The sequence below is a fragment of the Aptenodytes patagonicus genome, chromosome 10, assembly GCF_965638725.1.
Source record: "Aptenodytes patagonicus chromosome 10, bAptPat1.pri.cur, whole genome shotgun sequence".
NCBI classification, from domain to species: domain Eukaryota; kingdom Metazoa; phylum Chordata; class Aves; order Sphenisciformes; family Spheniscidae; genus Aptenodytes; species Aptenodytes patagonicus.
Genome location: NC_134958.1, coordinates 11,883,152 through 11,895,575, shown reverse-complemented (window position 1 = coordinate 11,895,575; position 12,424 = coordinate 11,883,152). Strand labels below are relative to the sequence as shown.

Below are 12,424 nucleotides of genomic sequence, written 5' to 3'. Positions count from 1 at the left end.
TAAACCGTAATGAGTCAAAATGAGGAAACCCAGGAGCTGTAATTGTTGTTTGTTTGTTTTGCTTCGCTGCTGGGACATCTGGCTCGTGGGCTGGTTGTGCAATGGCGCAAGGGGATGATGCCCCTCGGGCTGCGGACGGACGGACATCCTCCCCGGGCTGCCACTGCACTGGCAGGGGGTGGCTGGGCTCAGCCTGGCCCCCTGCGTGTCCCCAACCCCGCCGTGTCCCCCCCCTCCCCAGCTTGGCCGCCTGCTCCCTGACCCCTTCCTGGCAAAGGAGCCAGGCTGGCGGGATCCGGCCCCGCCGGGAAGGGGCAGCCGCCTCGCCGGCTGGTGGCAGCGGGGCATGAAGCATCCTGCCTGGGGCTGGCGCGCGTTGCGGGGGTGTTAAAATCCACACGCTCATTGATAGGAAGCCAGGAGTATATTAAAAACCTCTCCCACGCAACTTTTTGGCAGGAGGTGCATGTGGGGGTTCATTGTGCAGAAAGTGTTTCTGTTTGCTGTCTTCACCCGAAATCTTTTGAACTCGGAGAGCAGCAGTGAAGCGCTCACAGAGCTGCTTTTCTCCCTGTATTTACAGTTTACAGTGGGTGCTTCTGAGCCCCTTGCAGGCATCAGGGCTCGGCTTTACCCAGCTTTGCAAAACGAAATGAAAACAAGTGCATTAAGTCACCCCCCTCAAAGGGTCTGCACCGGCATTGAAGCAGAGATGGCAAAGTGGGAGGAAAAAGAGGGACAATGCTCCCAGCCCGCGGCAGAAACGGGTATTAAATGTTAATTTAAGACCACTAAATTAAACCAATTAAATTGGTTAATTTATTACCAATTAAATACTATGGGTGTCCTGTTGCTGGCACTGCTGCATCCCCAGCATCAGCCCCATGCAGCCCGGGCTTTCCTTGTGTGGGACATTTTAGATTTAAAGCAAATTTAATTCTTTTGGTGGAGGTGCGCGGCTGAGCTCTTCCCCGGCTGATGCCGCCCAAGCTCACCCCTTCGCAGGCTCCATGCTGGCACTATTCACTTGCAGCAGGTGGGTCTCTCAGCCCTTTTGGAGAGCCAAGGGATTTGGGTGTTGGAAATTTTAAGCCCTTCCTGGAAACACGGGGATTAGTAGTTAAAGCTGAGCATGCTGCAGGCGTAAAGTGACTCGCGTTGATGGGGAATTGAAAGAAAAACAGCACTGGAAGGAAGCAGCAGCATTTTTTGGACCCCTTCCCCAAAGTGGTGTGGGTTGGGGAGGACCCCAGTGTGGGTGTAAGGCCGTGGGAGTCCCCAGCCCCCGGGTGCAGCGCAGGTTCCGGTGACCCCCACAGTGTTTTTGGGGGACACTGAGCTCAGACCTCTGACATGTTGGATAGGCAGGTGGCTGGAACAACAGCAGCAAGAAATAATCCGGCGTGTGCCAGGCGGCTTTTGTCAGACAGAAATAATCCTCCATTATGGAGCTTTTAAGTTAATGGTTCTCTCTGCACATTGGGCATGAAGGCTATGGTGATGCTGCGGTTCGTCAGACGAGTTATAGAATAAAAAATCCCTTATAGGTGCCTTAAAAGGCTGCATTCATGTGGGCTGGGAGCTCAGGGGCTCATGAACATTTCTGGGTGTTCATTGTTTGCTTCTGCATTGCCGTGCCAGTGGTGAAGCCCTGATGGTCCAGTCCATCCTCCTCCTGCTTCCCCCAAAGCTGGGTCCCCTGGAGAGGAGCGGGATGGGGAGCGGGATGGGGAGCAGGATGGGTGACGTTGTGCCTGTCCCACAGGGAAGCTGAAGGAGTGGAGCCTCCTCTTCTATGGGACAGCTGAGCACCCCTACACTGCACTGGGCAGCCCCCAGTCCCGTGGGAGAATGCTGGAGGTGCCGGCATCGGAGACGGAGCCGTCGAGAGCTGCCTTCCTGCAGAGCCAGGTGGAGGTGGCAGAGGAGGAGGAGGAGTACGCAGGTAAGTGCTGGCCAAGCTGCCGCGTTGTCGCCCCCAAAGTACCCGGGAAAATGCAAACCCGGATAAACTGGAGGAGACACGAGGCCTGATCCTGCCCAGGGCCAAGGTAGGCTGGGAGGAGTGGTGCCTGCGGCCGGCACAGGGCAGCAGGACGGCGAAATTAGAAGGTAGCAAAATGCCCCGTCCCAGCGCTCCCGCCACAAATTGCTGGTGCAGCCGTCTGAGGAGTAAAAAAAGCTCCTCTGCCCACCTTCCCCCGCCTCCGGCGCGGGCACGGGCAGGCATCCCTGCCGGTCCCCAAGGAGCGGGTCTGGCCCCTCTTTCAAAGCTGCTCCTGCACCAGGGTGTTTAGCCAGAGGATGGCCAGGTGGGATTTGTGCCGGGGAGGATGAGCTGGAGGAGGGGTGAGCACCTGGAGCCATGCAGCTCCATAGGATAGATAGGATAAGATATATAAGATCTGTAAGATAATAGATATAGGATAAGATAGGCAGAGGGTCCCCAGCCCCTTCCCCACATCCATCATCCAGGGAGGGTGTGCTCAGAGCATCCTGGCAGTGGGGTCTGGGGGATGCTCAGCCTCTCCCCCCACTGAGCTGGTCTCTCCCTTCCCAGGTCCGTGCCACCCCGAGTGCGGTGACCAGGGCTGCGACGGCCCCAGTGCCGACCAGTGCTTGAACTGCATCCACTACAGCCTGGGCAGCGTGAAAACTGGCAGGTGAGGGGTGGTGGGGTGTCCCTGCAGGGTCCCCGGGCAGCAGCAGTGTCTTTACCCAGGGCTTGCACCCCAGCGTGGGTGATAGATGCTTGCACAGAGAAAGAAGTGTATGAGAGAGAAAATGAGGGAGGAGGAGGCATGGGATCCCTGCCCTGGACTAGGGTATGATGGGGTGGGGGACACGGAGCTGGAAAGCCCTGGAGGATGTTGGCTGTGTAATCATGCTGGGGAAGAAGCATTGGCTTCACTGGCTGGGGTCACCCACACCCAAGGGACAGCTAGCTGAGGTGCCAAATCACTTCTGCAATTGGGGTTTCCACTCCTCAATCTCTTGGGCTGGCCCAGGGAAAGTTTACCCATAGTCAGGGTTGCTGGCCAAGAGAGTCCCCGGCTCTTTATTACAAACCCACGACGTTCAAGACAGCCTAAATCTTAAGAATAAGAAGTAAATGAGCCCAAATTGCTGCCAAGGCTGGGGGACGCCCCGAATGCTGCGGGCAAGAGGACAACAGCAGGCACCTGACTGCCGTGAGGTGGCTGGCTGTTGGCACCAAAGCCCGGGCACTCTCGGTTCCTTCCCCAGGATGTGCGTGAGCTCATGCCCCGCAGGGTTTTTCGGAGACAAAGGTGCCCGGAGGTGCCGCCGGTGCTACAAGGGCTGTGAGCGCTGCATCGGGAGGGGACCAACCCAGTGCACGGCATGCAAGCGAAGCCTCTACCATCACCAGGAGATGAGCACCTGCGTGGTGCTGTGTCCGCCCGGGTTTTACGCCGAGGAACGTAAGGATGTTTATCACTTGCAAGCTGTAGCATGAGGATATGCAGGGGTTGCTTCTATTTTAAGTGCTATGGGTGGAGAAAACACCTTGATTTTTGAGTATTGGCTTTGAATTTCTCCCCCTTGACCTGCTTTGCACAGTGAAGGGAGGAGGAAAACCTCTGGGTGTTCAGAGGGTGGTGCAAAGCAGAGGCGCTCAACTCAGCTCTTAATTAGAAGACTGTAATTAATGATCCTAGCTGCTTGCAAAGCGTATTCTTCTTAGCAAGCAATGACAGATAAGGTCATCTGCAATAGCAGGGACCCATCGGGGGTGGGGATGTGCCTCTCTGCCCCAGGGAGCTGGCGCTGGGGTGCAGTGGGGCTTTGCGGCTCCGACTGCCGCTTGCAAATCATTGTCCGGGTTTTATTCTCCCTGCCTCGCTTTGTTTTTTGAAAGGTCAGAAACGCTGTCTGAAATGTCATCAAAGCTGTAAAAAATGTGTCAGCGAAGCAGACAAATGTACTGCATGCAAAGATGGATTCAGGTAAAATACCAGCACGGGAGGAGTTTATACCTGCAGCATTGGTACCCGTGGTTTAAATTTGGGAAAACCGATGGGAAATTAGAGAGTGAGTTAGTTAAAGACCCAAGATCCTGCTTCCATGGTACTACAGCTGTGCCGTGGAGCTGGGAATTTAAAGGTGGTGCTTTGTGTCCCTTTCTTAGCTGAAAAGCATGATTTAAATTTAATTTCATTTTCTCCAGCGCTTGCCAGGGTGGTGGGTAAGTGCTGTGCTGCGGGCTCAGAAGTGCTCGTCCAAATTTGGTGACCTGCGATCAGAGCAGCTCCCAGCATCACAGCATCCCAAATGGGGGGAAAAAAGCAATGAAAACGTTTACACTGCACGTTGCAAGTGTATGTTTCCTCCTGAGTCTCAGGCGGCTCCATCAGAGCTGTCCCAGCCAAACGGGGCGCTTAGTTTTGCTCACCTGGCAGAGCTGGTACAGGGCTGAGCTGCTCCAGGCAGGCTGAAAATGCTTCCTGCAAGTGCAGAAACCCTTCCCTCAGCTTCATCCATGCAGGAAAATTTTATCCCATGTACCTGTTGAGTGGGGCTAGCATAGGATAGTGGTTTTCCAGCAATGAGGGTGCAGGCGGGGCAGCCCCAACCCCGCGAGGAGCACCGGGCGCCCTTGCTGCTGGGCCCACGGCTCCTGCGGGATGCAGAGCCCAGCCATGCCAGCGAGCAGCATCGGCACTGGGGAGAAGCTGTTTTCCATCCCTGAGCTCACATGGAAGTATGATCCCGTAGCCCTTTGCTTCGCTCAGGGGCTGTTAGCGGGCCAGAGCCACGGTGTAGCAGCGGGGCTCTCTCAGACAAGGAAATTGCCGCTGCCAAAAGATTATCTACTCCTTCAGAACAGCAAAAGTGGAGGCACTTGTCAGACATAATCCACACGGCGCTTGCTTTTTATTGTCCAATATCCTTTTAAGCCGGGACTTCAAATCATCCCTGCCACGGTGAAGCAGCACTGGCCCAGCTGCGGCACTGAACCAATTTCCTTTTATTCCGGGGAGCCTCATGGTGCAAAGGGTCTTTGGGAGAGCCTGGCTGGCTGCCCACGGGAAAAAAAAAATTTATTTCCTCCTGGATACTTAATTAAGGAACCTGCAGCCGTCCCTTTGGTCCAGGCAGGACTTTAATTTCTCCTGAAGCGCTGGCTGGCTTTCCAATGCCTCCTGCGCTGCAGGCTGAGGCTGCTGGAGGGCACTGGGGGATGTGGAGACAGGGACAGGCTGTGTTGAGTCCCCAGAGCCTGTAGCTTCAGGTGCAAATGTCCTCTCTGCTTTCCCGGCAGCCTGGCAGGAGAGAGCTGCGTGCCAGAGTGCCAGCCTGCCATGTACCTCAGCCGGGAGCCCCGGCGGTGCGAGACCTGCCCCGCCGGCACAGGTATGTCCTTCGCCCCACAGCGTCCCCATGCAAAACCCTCGTGCATCCAGAGCCGATGCCCACCATACCCACGCCGAGCCAAGGCAGAGCGGGCCGAAGGGGAAGCAATCCCAGCTCTCCAGCATACCCCGCGAGGTGCTGGGAATATGTTCATATCGGAAAGGTTTTTAGGGAGTTTTTACATTTTTATTAGAGCCATTCTTTATTTCCCGATCCTTCTGAAGCCAGGTGCTTTAGTTTAATAAGGTTGCGGGGGAGGCCATAAAACCCTCTCAGAGTGATGGAAGATGGCTTTGCAGCGTATAAAAATGTCAGGCAGCCGAGGTGCATTATCCTGGCCAGGCTGGCCGCTGCCGGCTTCCCCCCGCTGCCCGAAGTCACTCAGCGTTCCCTTTAAATCCTGCCTTTTTCGCTTCTTGAAAGTCCAATTATTTTCCATTGTTCCTGTTTGCGTCTGCCCTCGAAATCATCATAGATCTGATGATAATATGATCTCTAGACAATTCATGTTCAGTGGTGTGAATCTCATCTATCATACATGGGCAATTTCCTAAGACTAAATCCAAAATATTTATTGATCTTGTTGGCAAGCGTGGAAGGGAACAGGCTCTTAATCCCTTAAGAAAATTACTTCCCTTCTAATTCTTATTCCAGTCAGTGTAAATGTACTTCACCACAATTATTTTTCAAGCCTTTTTCATCTCCTTTTCCTGCATAACCATTTCTCAAGCCCGGCGCATGGAAGGCCTCTAATAATACCACCTCCATCACCGCGGTTTGCCGTCCAGCCGCAGCACGCTGGCGTCAGAGTGGGGCCCTCTTTCTCAGCTCCTCTCCCGAGCCCTTCCCTCCTCCAGCTCCTCCGCAGCCCAATTTAGCATCTCTTTTTCCACGTTACTCTGCATAGGGTGGGAAAGCCAAACTGGTGCACGCCTGGGAGCAGTGGCTGATGCCCCAGAGGGGATTTTGATGTGCTGTCCCCCAATGACCCCCTGTGGCTGGCTCTTGGCTCTGCAGAGAGGCAGGATGCTGGGTCCTGGCTGGATTTTTTGGGATGGGAGCTGAGTTTTTTGAGGTGGGACCCAAGCAGCCACACAGGACCCTGGTGGCACAACAGCTTGTTCACTCCTGGGCACGAGCGGGGCAGAGCCGAGCTGGTGCCCCCCATTTCATGCAGGGTTGCGGCCACGCTGGTGCGACATGGCTCCTGTCTCCGAAACCGCCCACATCATCTGCCCTCTCCCCTGTCCCCACAGGGCCGGGCGAGGAGGACTGTGCACCCTGTGCCCCCGAGGCCCCTGCACCCCAATGGCGCTGCGTCCCCACCTGCCGCGAGGGCTTCTACCCTGCCGACAGCCACGGGCTGCCCAACAAAGTCTGCAAGAGGTACGTTACCTCCCCGATCACGACTGGAGCATAGCCAGGACCGATGGGGAGTGCTGGCAGCGAAGATAAAAAAAAAATAATGCTGAAAACAGTTCGCAGCTGGAGCTGTTTACTAGGGAAATTAAAATAGGGATGAGGGAGCCAGGGCAGCCGTGGGGCTGGACCCCACACACCCCTGCCCTATAGATTTAAGACCAGTGAAGCTGCACGCTCCCCCGCCAGAGCCAGCCAGCCAAGACGTCTTAGGGCTACGGTGGAAGGGGCTCAGCCCCAGCTCCAGGCTCTTTGGAGGAGGTGTGGGAGGAACGGTGATGTTTAGGCAAATATTCGAGCTTTCAATCAAACCTGCTCTGTTTGCCCCGCGGCCATGTTGGAGGAGTGTTTGCCCGCTCCTTGGCCCAGCACGGGGGCTGTGTGCAGGAGACAGGGAGATGCCGGGAGGCAGCAATTTGCTCCCACTCTCCAGCACTCTGTGCTTTAAGTGGGGAGTGGGAGTGGATTCAGCCTCATTAAAGCAAACATGAAAGGGAAGGATTAAAGGTGACTTGGGAACACACAACACAGTCCCTGCCTGCCCAAGGTTTCGCTCACCCGTGCTGGCTATCCAGCAGAGAGGAACAGGGTACCAGCATCCCTTCCCAGGGATTTCGAGTATGGTCTCCGCAAGCTGTCATCCCCAGGCAGGAAGCACAGCTGCTGGGCTCTTTTCCCTGAGCAAACAGGTGGGAGCAGCACAGGTTCCCCTTGCAGCCCTTTTTCTAATCAGGATTGCTGGGAGGAGAGGTGCGTGTCCCACTGAGCCTTCCCAGCAGGCAAGCGCTTTTGGGATGTCACCAGCTGTCACTGGGCATTGAGCTGGCACCAGTGAGCCCATTTTTCCCAGGGCTTCAGTACCTTTTCAAGCTTCATATTCGCTGTTTTCCACATCCTCTGGTTTGGTCTGGATGTCACAGTGCTGACAGACATGTTTTCTGGCCGATGGCCCATTTCAGATGGCCGGGGTTGGGGTCTCGGTGCTGGTTCAGACCACAGCGGGGTCTCTGTCCCCAGGTGCGATGACCACTGCTCAGCCTGTGAGGGCTCCGGTGGAAACTGCCTCAAGTGTAAAGAAGGTTTCAGCCTCCTTGGTGGCTCCTGTGTAACAAATGAAACCTGTACCAATGGTAAGTAGTTGTGGCAGAACTGCTGGCACTGTGGTGCTTCCCCAGTAGCAAAAATGATGGGTTTGTGGGCTTCCCTTCAGAGCAGAAAGCTGAAAGTGCTGCAGCTCCTGGGCTTGATGGGGTACGGCTGCAGCGAGCCGGGCTCCGGCTGCAGTGGGCAGGCGGCTTACCTGGCAGAGCTGCTAGATATCTGCCCGTTGCTCAAACGCATCTGAGCATTTGTATTTTGTTATAGTTTAGTCTTGGGGCTAATTCTCCCACTCGCTGCAAAGCTGCTTTATTCCTTCATTAAAACCATGTGAAAGATGCCCTTAAAAAGCAACTCTTTTTCAATTCTCTCTCCTCCAACACTGGAACAAATTGCACCGCCTGTTACGTGCAATGTTTGTTTATTTAAAATGTTAATCTGCTCTCATTTTCTCTTGTTCCTTGCCTCGGCCTCCCAGCTGACAAGACTTTCTGTGAGATGGTGAAATCAAACAAGCTCTGTGAAAAGAAGCTGTTTGTGCAGTTCTGCTGTCAGACGTGTCTTATGGCCGGGTAAAGTTCAGCGGCTGCATCCATCCAGGACTTCCACCAACTGCCAGCCCGGTTTTGCCAAATGTTTAGGACAAAAGTTTATTTTTTCAGCTTTGGGAGAGTTTACATGGTGCTGTCAAGCATTCACTCGTAAGTTTGATAGCTTTAATATCACTGTCAGCGCGTTTCTATAGCAATATGTTAAGCAGAGATTGGATCGTACCCTGAATGATCAAGTCCTGAAAGGCAGCAGACAAGCGGTGATATTAATACTCTCAAACACTCCTCATGAGCAGGGACCGATGCATGATCCACGTAGCCAAGCTTGGTTCTTTGCAGAAATCCTACTGATCTGCCCGCTCCGAGTGGCTGGCAGGAGCCCTCGCTGCAAAGGATGCAGGACTTCACACATCTGTGAAGAAAGAGCCGGTTCTGGCTCAATTTTTGGTACCCTTTTCTGCTAGGTGACGGCTGATATAAACCTGCATTGCAAACGGCCAGCACCGTGCTCTGTATATATGTAAAACGATTAATTAGGTGGTTCCCGGGGCGGTGCCCTAAAGCCTGCTCTGGCACTCCTGTTCAGATTCAGTCGGTAGCTGTTTCTCTCTGGCTGTGGCAATAACTGGAGATTTGAGGACCAAAGCGAGAGCTGATCCATGTGGCTCTGCAGGCGTGTCAGCACAGTGAGCCTGGCAGGGCTTTGCCCTGCGGGTAACCACAGGCAGGCAAAACCCATGTGCCGACAGGGAGTCTTACGGACTCAGGGGGTTCGTCTGCATGGACCAGCCTGTGGGGTCACAGCCTTACCATGAAATGTATTTACCTCCTGGAACTGCTAGTAAGTTGCTGATTAATTCAGTTCTGGAACGAGCTAGATCCTTCCTCTAAACGAGATGGTGTCCCAATTAATCTCTTCTGGCATTTTGCGTTCCGATCCTTCCCCTGTTTCATTGGGTATACCCCTCTCTCTCACAAAATCCTCCTGTTCACGGCAGTGATTTTTCTTGGGCATCTGTTTCCAAAAGAGACATTCCAGGGATCCGGCCAGGAAACTCTTACTTCTACAAAACCCTTCCCCAAAACAAATCTTTTCATGCTCTCTCTTAATAGTAAGTCATGTGGTGTTTATATAATTCTGTTTAAAATATCCTTGGCTATGTTGTTTTACAGATTTTTAAAAAATAACTTATACAATCCTTGTTTTTTCTCTGTAGACTATTTTTTATATGGGAGTGGGGAATCTTTTTGTGTCTTACGTCCTTCTCCTTTTCTCCTCTCTGACCTTGCAGAGCCGCACTTTGCACCAGACGTATGTAAACACTCTTTCCTACGCTGCATGTTCTGATTTTCATTGTTAATAGTTTTAATGAGTTAAACCTTTTGCCAGTGAAATTCACAGTACAAATTGTCACCAGTTCCTCACGGAGCTGGGATAATCCCTACTTGGTTTCGGTTGCAACGACACGCACCCTGCCTGGGCTTGCCTGCTAGAGCTTACCTCAGCCAGGTGAAGAGGGGAGAGCCACACCATCACCGGTCCTCACCTGCCTGGACCAAACCCAAGGAAAGATGGAGCTTTGGTAAACTGACCTTTAAGTTAATAAACTATTGATCTCCCCTGACAAATGAATCTGTGCTTTTTACAAATTCATGCAGCCGCCATCCCGACCAGAGGCAGGGCACGGCAACGATGCACCGTGCGTCTTCATTTTGCTGGACAAAGCAGCTGTCCTGGCTGGAGCTCCTGATCAGCCCAGAGCACCTGCGGGAGAAACGGCTCAGGAACAGACAAGCTGCATCTGCAAAAACCTCACATTTGTTCTCATAAAGGTCTTTTACCTTCAGAGGAAACTCATATCCCAAATACACGCCCCGTGCCAGGCTGGGCCGGCATCTCTGGTGCACCCAGGGCTGGCTGGCTGGGGTTTGGGGCTGCGCTCGGGCACGGCTGGGCGTATTCTTCGGTTGTGGGGGGAGCGCAGCATGTGGTGGTGCATCTGCAGCTGGATGAGCTGGCAGGGGGGCTCGCTCCCCTTTCCCACCCGTACACAGAGCATCCTGCGGCCCCCAGTGCCCCAGTGCAGTTCACAGCCGCTGGGAACCACGGGGCCACCTTCCCCCTTCTGCTGGCTGGGGAAGGAGAGGAGCCGCTGGTGTGTCGGGGAGTGGAGGGAGCTGTGGAGCCTTTCGTTTGTCGTGTTGGTTTTGCAATGTTTAACCATGGGCCAGGTGCCCAGGGTAGTGCCTAGATATCTCGAACTGAGCTTTTTAAGTGTGGGAAAAAAAATAAAAGAACTGAGCCCTCCCACAAGGGAAGATGCTTTCTCAGAGCTCTGCTGCTGTGGGTTCCTGCATCTTACAGGTCTTCACATTTATCAGATGATAAATGTGAATTAATCAGATGATTTATCACAAAACGTTATTCCTTCTGTTGCTCCAGGATTCCCCTTTCGGTCTCGGGCCAAACCAGAGGTCGGAAGTGGGGTGAAATTCTCCTGGCTTCTGCCCCTTCGGTTGTAAAATAACAAACTTTCATTTCTGTTGCTGTGTCACACGGTCAAAAATCAGGAGCTGTGAATCAGGAATACTGCGTCAGCTCTGCCTTTCAGTTCTCTGGCTCACAGCGGCCTGCCTCTAAATACTGCTCACTGGTATATTTAGATGTACTGAAATGCTAAAAAAAAAGAAAGATGTTTACCCTTACATCCTTGGCATAACTTAAAATACACACTGGGTGAAGCAATGCAATTTAAGATGACCAGTCCCCGGCAGTCCCAGCTTTATCCTGCTTTCTGCTGCCCTCCAGCCTGCCGGGGAAAGAGAAACAAATTCTACACATTGGGTTTGTGCAGCAACATCAGCTTCCAGCATTTCCCAGGGCACTAACTCCCTCAGAAATCATTCTTGGAAAGTAATAAAATTCAGATTTATCCAAGCTATTGCAATGCTTGCTTGGAGCTATTAAAGTCTCTCTGACACTGGTATGCTCAGAGGATCAAAGTGGCTGTATCTTCAAGACAAGTGCATATTTAGGCAATTTATTAAAGCCCATTCCTCTATCGTCTCTTGGCACCAAAGACAAATCTATAATAGCTGTTTTCTGGAGAATCTTCTTAGTGCAGCCTGACTCCTCATTTGCTGTTTGGCTGTGAGGTTGCATCCACGGCCATCTGCCATTTCGTAGCTGGCAGGTGGGGAACACACATCTTAAAAAGCATTGCTTTGACTTTCCATTACAAAGAAAGGGCTCTTAAGAGCTCGTGTACAGCATCTGAGACCAAGAATCTGTCTGCTCTCAATTACAATTCTATTACGCTGCAGAGCTGAGGCATACAGCTGTATTGTGCTAAGGGAGAAAGGTCCGCCTTTAATTTGGCCTTCTCGGAGGCAGGACCTGCTTTCCAGGAGGCTGAAGAGGGTCTCCTTTTAATGACTGCCTGAAATGACTAAAGACTCTGTTGTCTGTACCACCGCGTGATTCCTGAGTCACATACAACAGTGCTGCTAATTCTTTGTTTCTGCTTATGACACCTCTCTCTCTTTTTCTTGTTCTCTCCTAACTGCTTTTAAACAAATGCAGATGTCATAAAAACTTGACTACATGCTTTCGTATACAGCTTTGGTGAGGGTGTTTTTTAAGTAGGGAGCACAGACGCTGCCTGACCCCAGCTGACACCTCCACAGGGATTGCCAGCCAGAACAGGGCCAGCTCTGACGCTGTGATCCTGGAGAACGAGCCAGGCGTCACTCTCAGGGTGATGCTGCTAGATGCTCCCAAAAGAAAAGTATGAGCCATCACTGTGTGGTGCCAAACGTGGCTGCAGCATTTAACCTATTATCACATCCTCTGGGTTCACAGAAATGTCATGGCTCACGAAAAAAATCCTTCCCTCGATAGCAGTGGATCCAGAAATCATTCTGCCTCATCTCACTCACGGGGCCTTGAGGGCTGGGGAAGTATTTCTCCAGGGCCACAG

The 12,424-nt window shown here is 52.8% G+C and overlaps 1 protein-coding gene across 2 annotated transcripts in view; it reads left to right on the top strand.

The window, feature by feature from the left end:
* Nucleotides 1-10,780, top strand: part of PCSK6 (proprotein convertase subtilisin/kexin type 6) — a 38,144-nt gene extending 27,364 nt beyond the window's left edge. The window contains exons 14-22 of one of the 2 annotated variants that reach the window (XR_012996169.1): nt 1,766-1,945; nt 2,561-2,663; nt 3,247-3,443; nt 3,881-3,968; nt 5,285-5,376; nt 6,633-6,762; nt 7,813-7,925; nt 8,372-8,594; nt 10,104-10,780. Coding sequence is in view for 1 of the 2 variants with exons in the window: in XM_076348047.1 (XP_076204162.1) it covers nt 1,766-1,945; nt 2,561-2,663; nt 3,247-3,443; nt 3,881-3,968; nt 5,285-5,376; nt 6,633-6,762; nt 7,813-7,925; nt 8,372-8,469 (1,001 nt within the window). In the remaining variant the exon portion in view is untranslated. The other variant, XM_076348047.1, reaches the window with a different exon arrangement.
* Nucleotides 10,781-12,424: the final 1,644 nt, after the last annotated feature.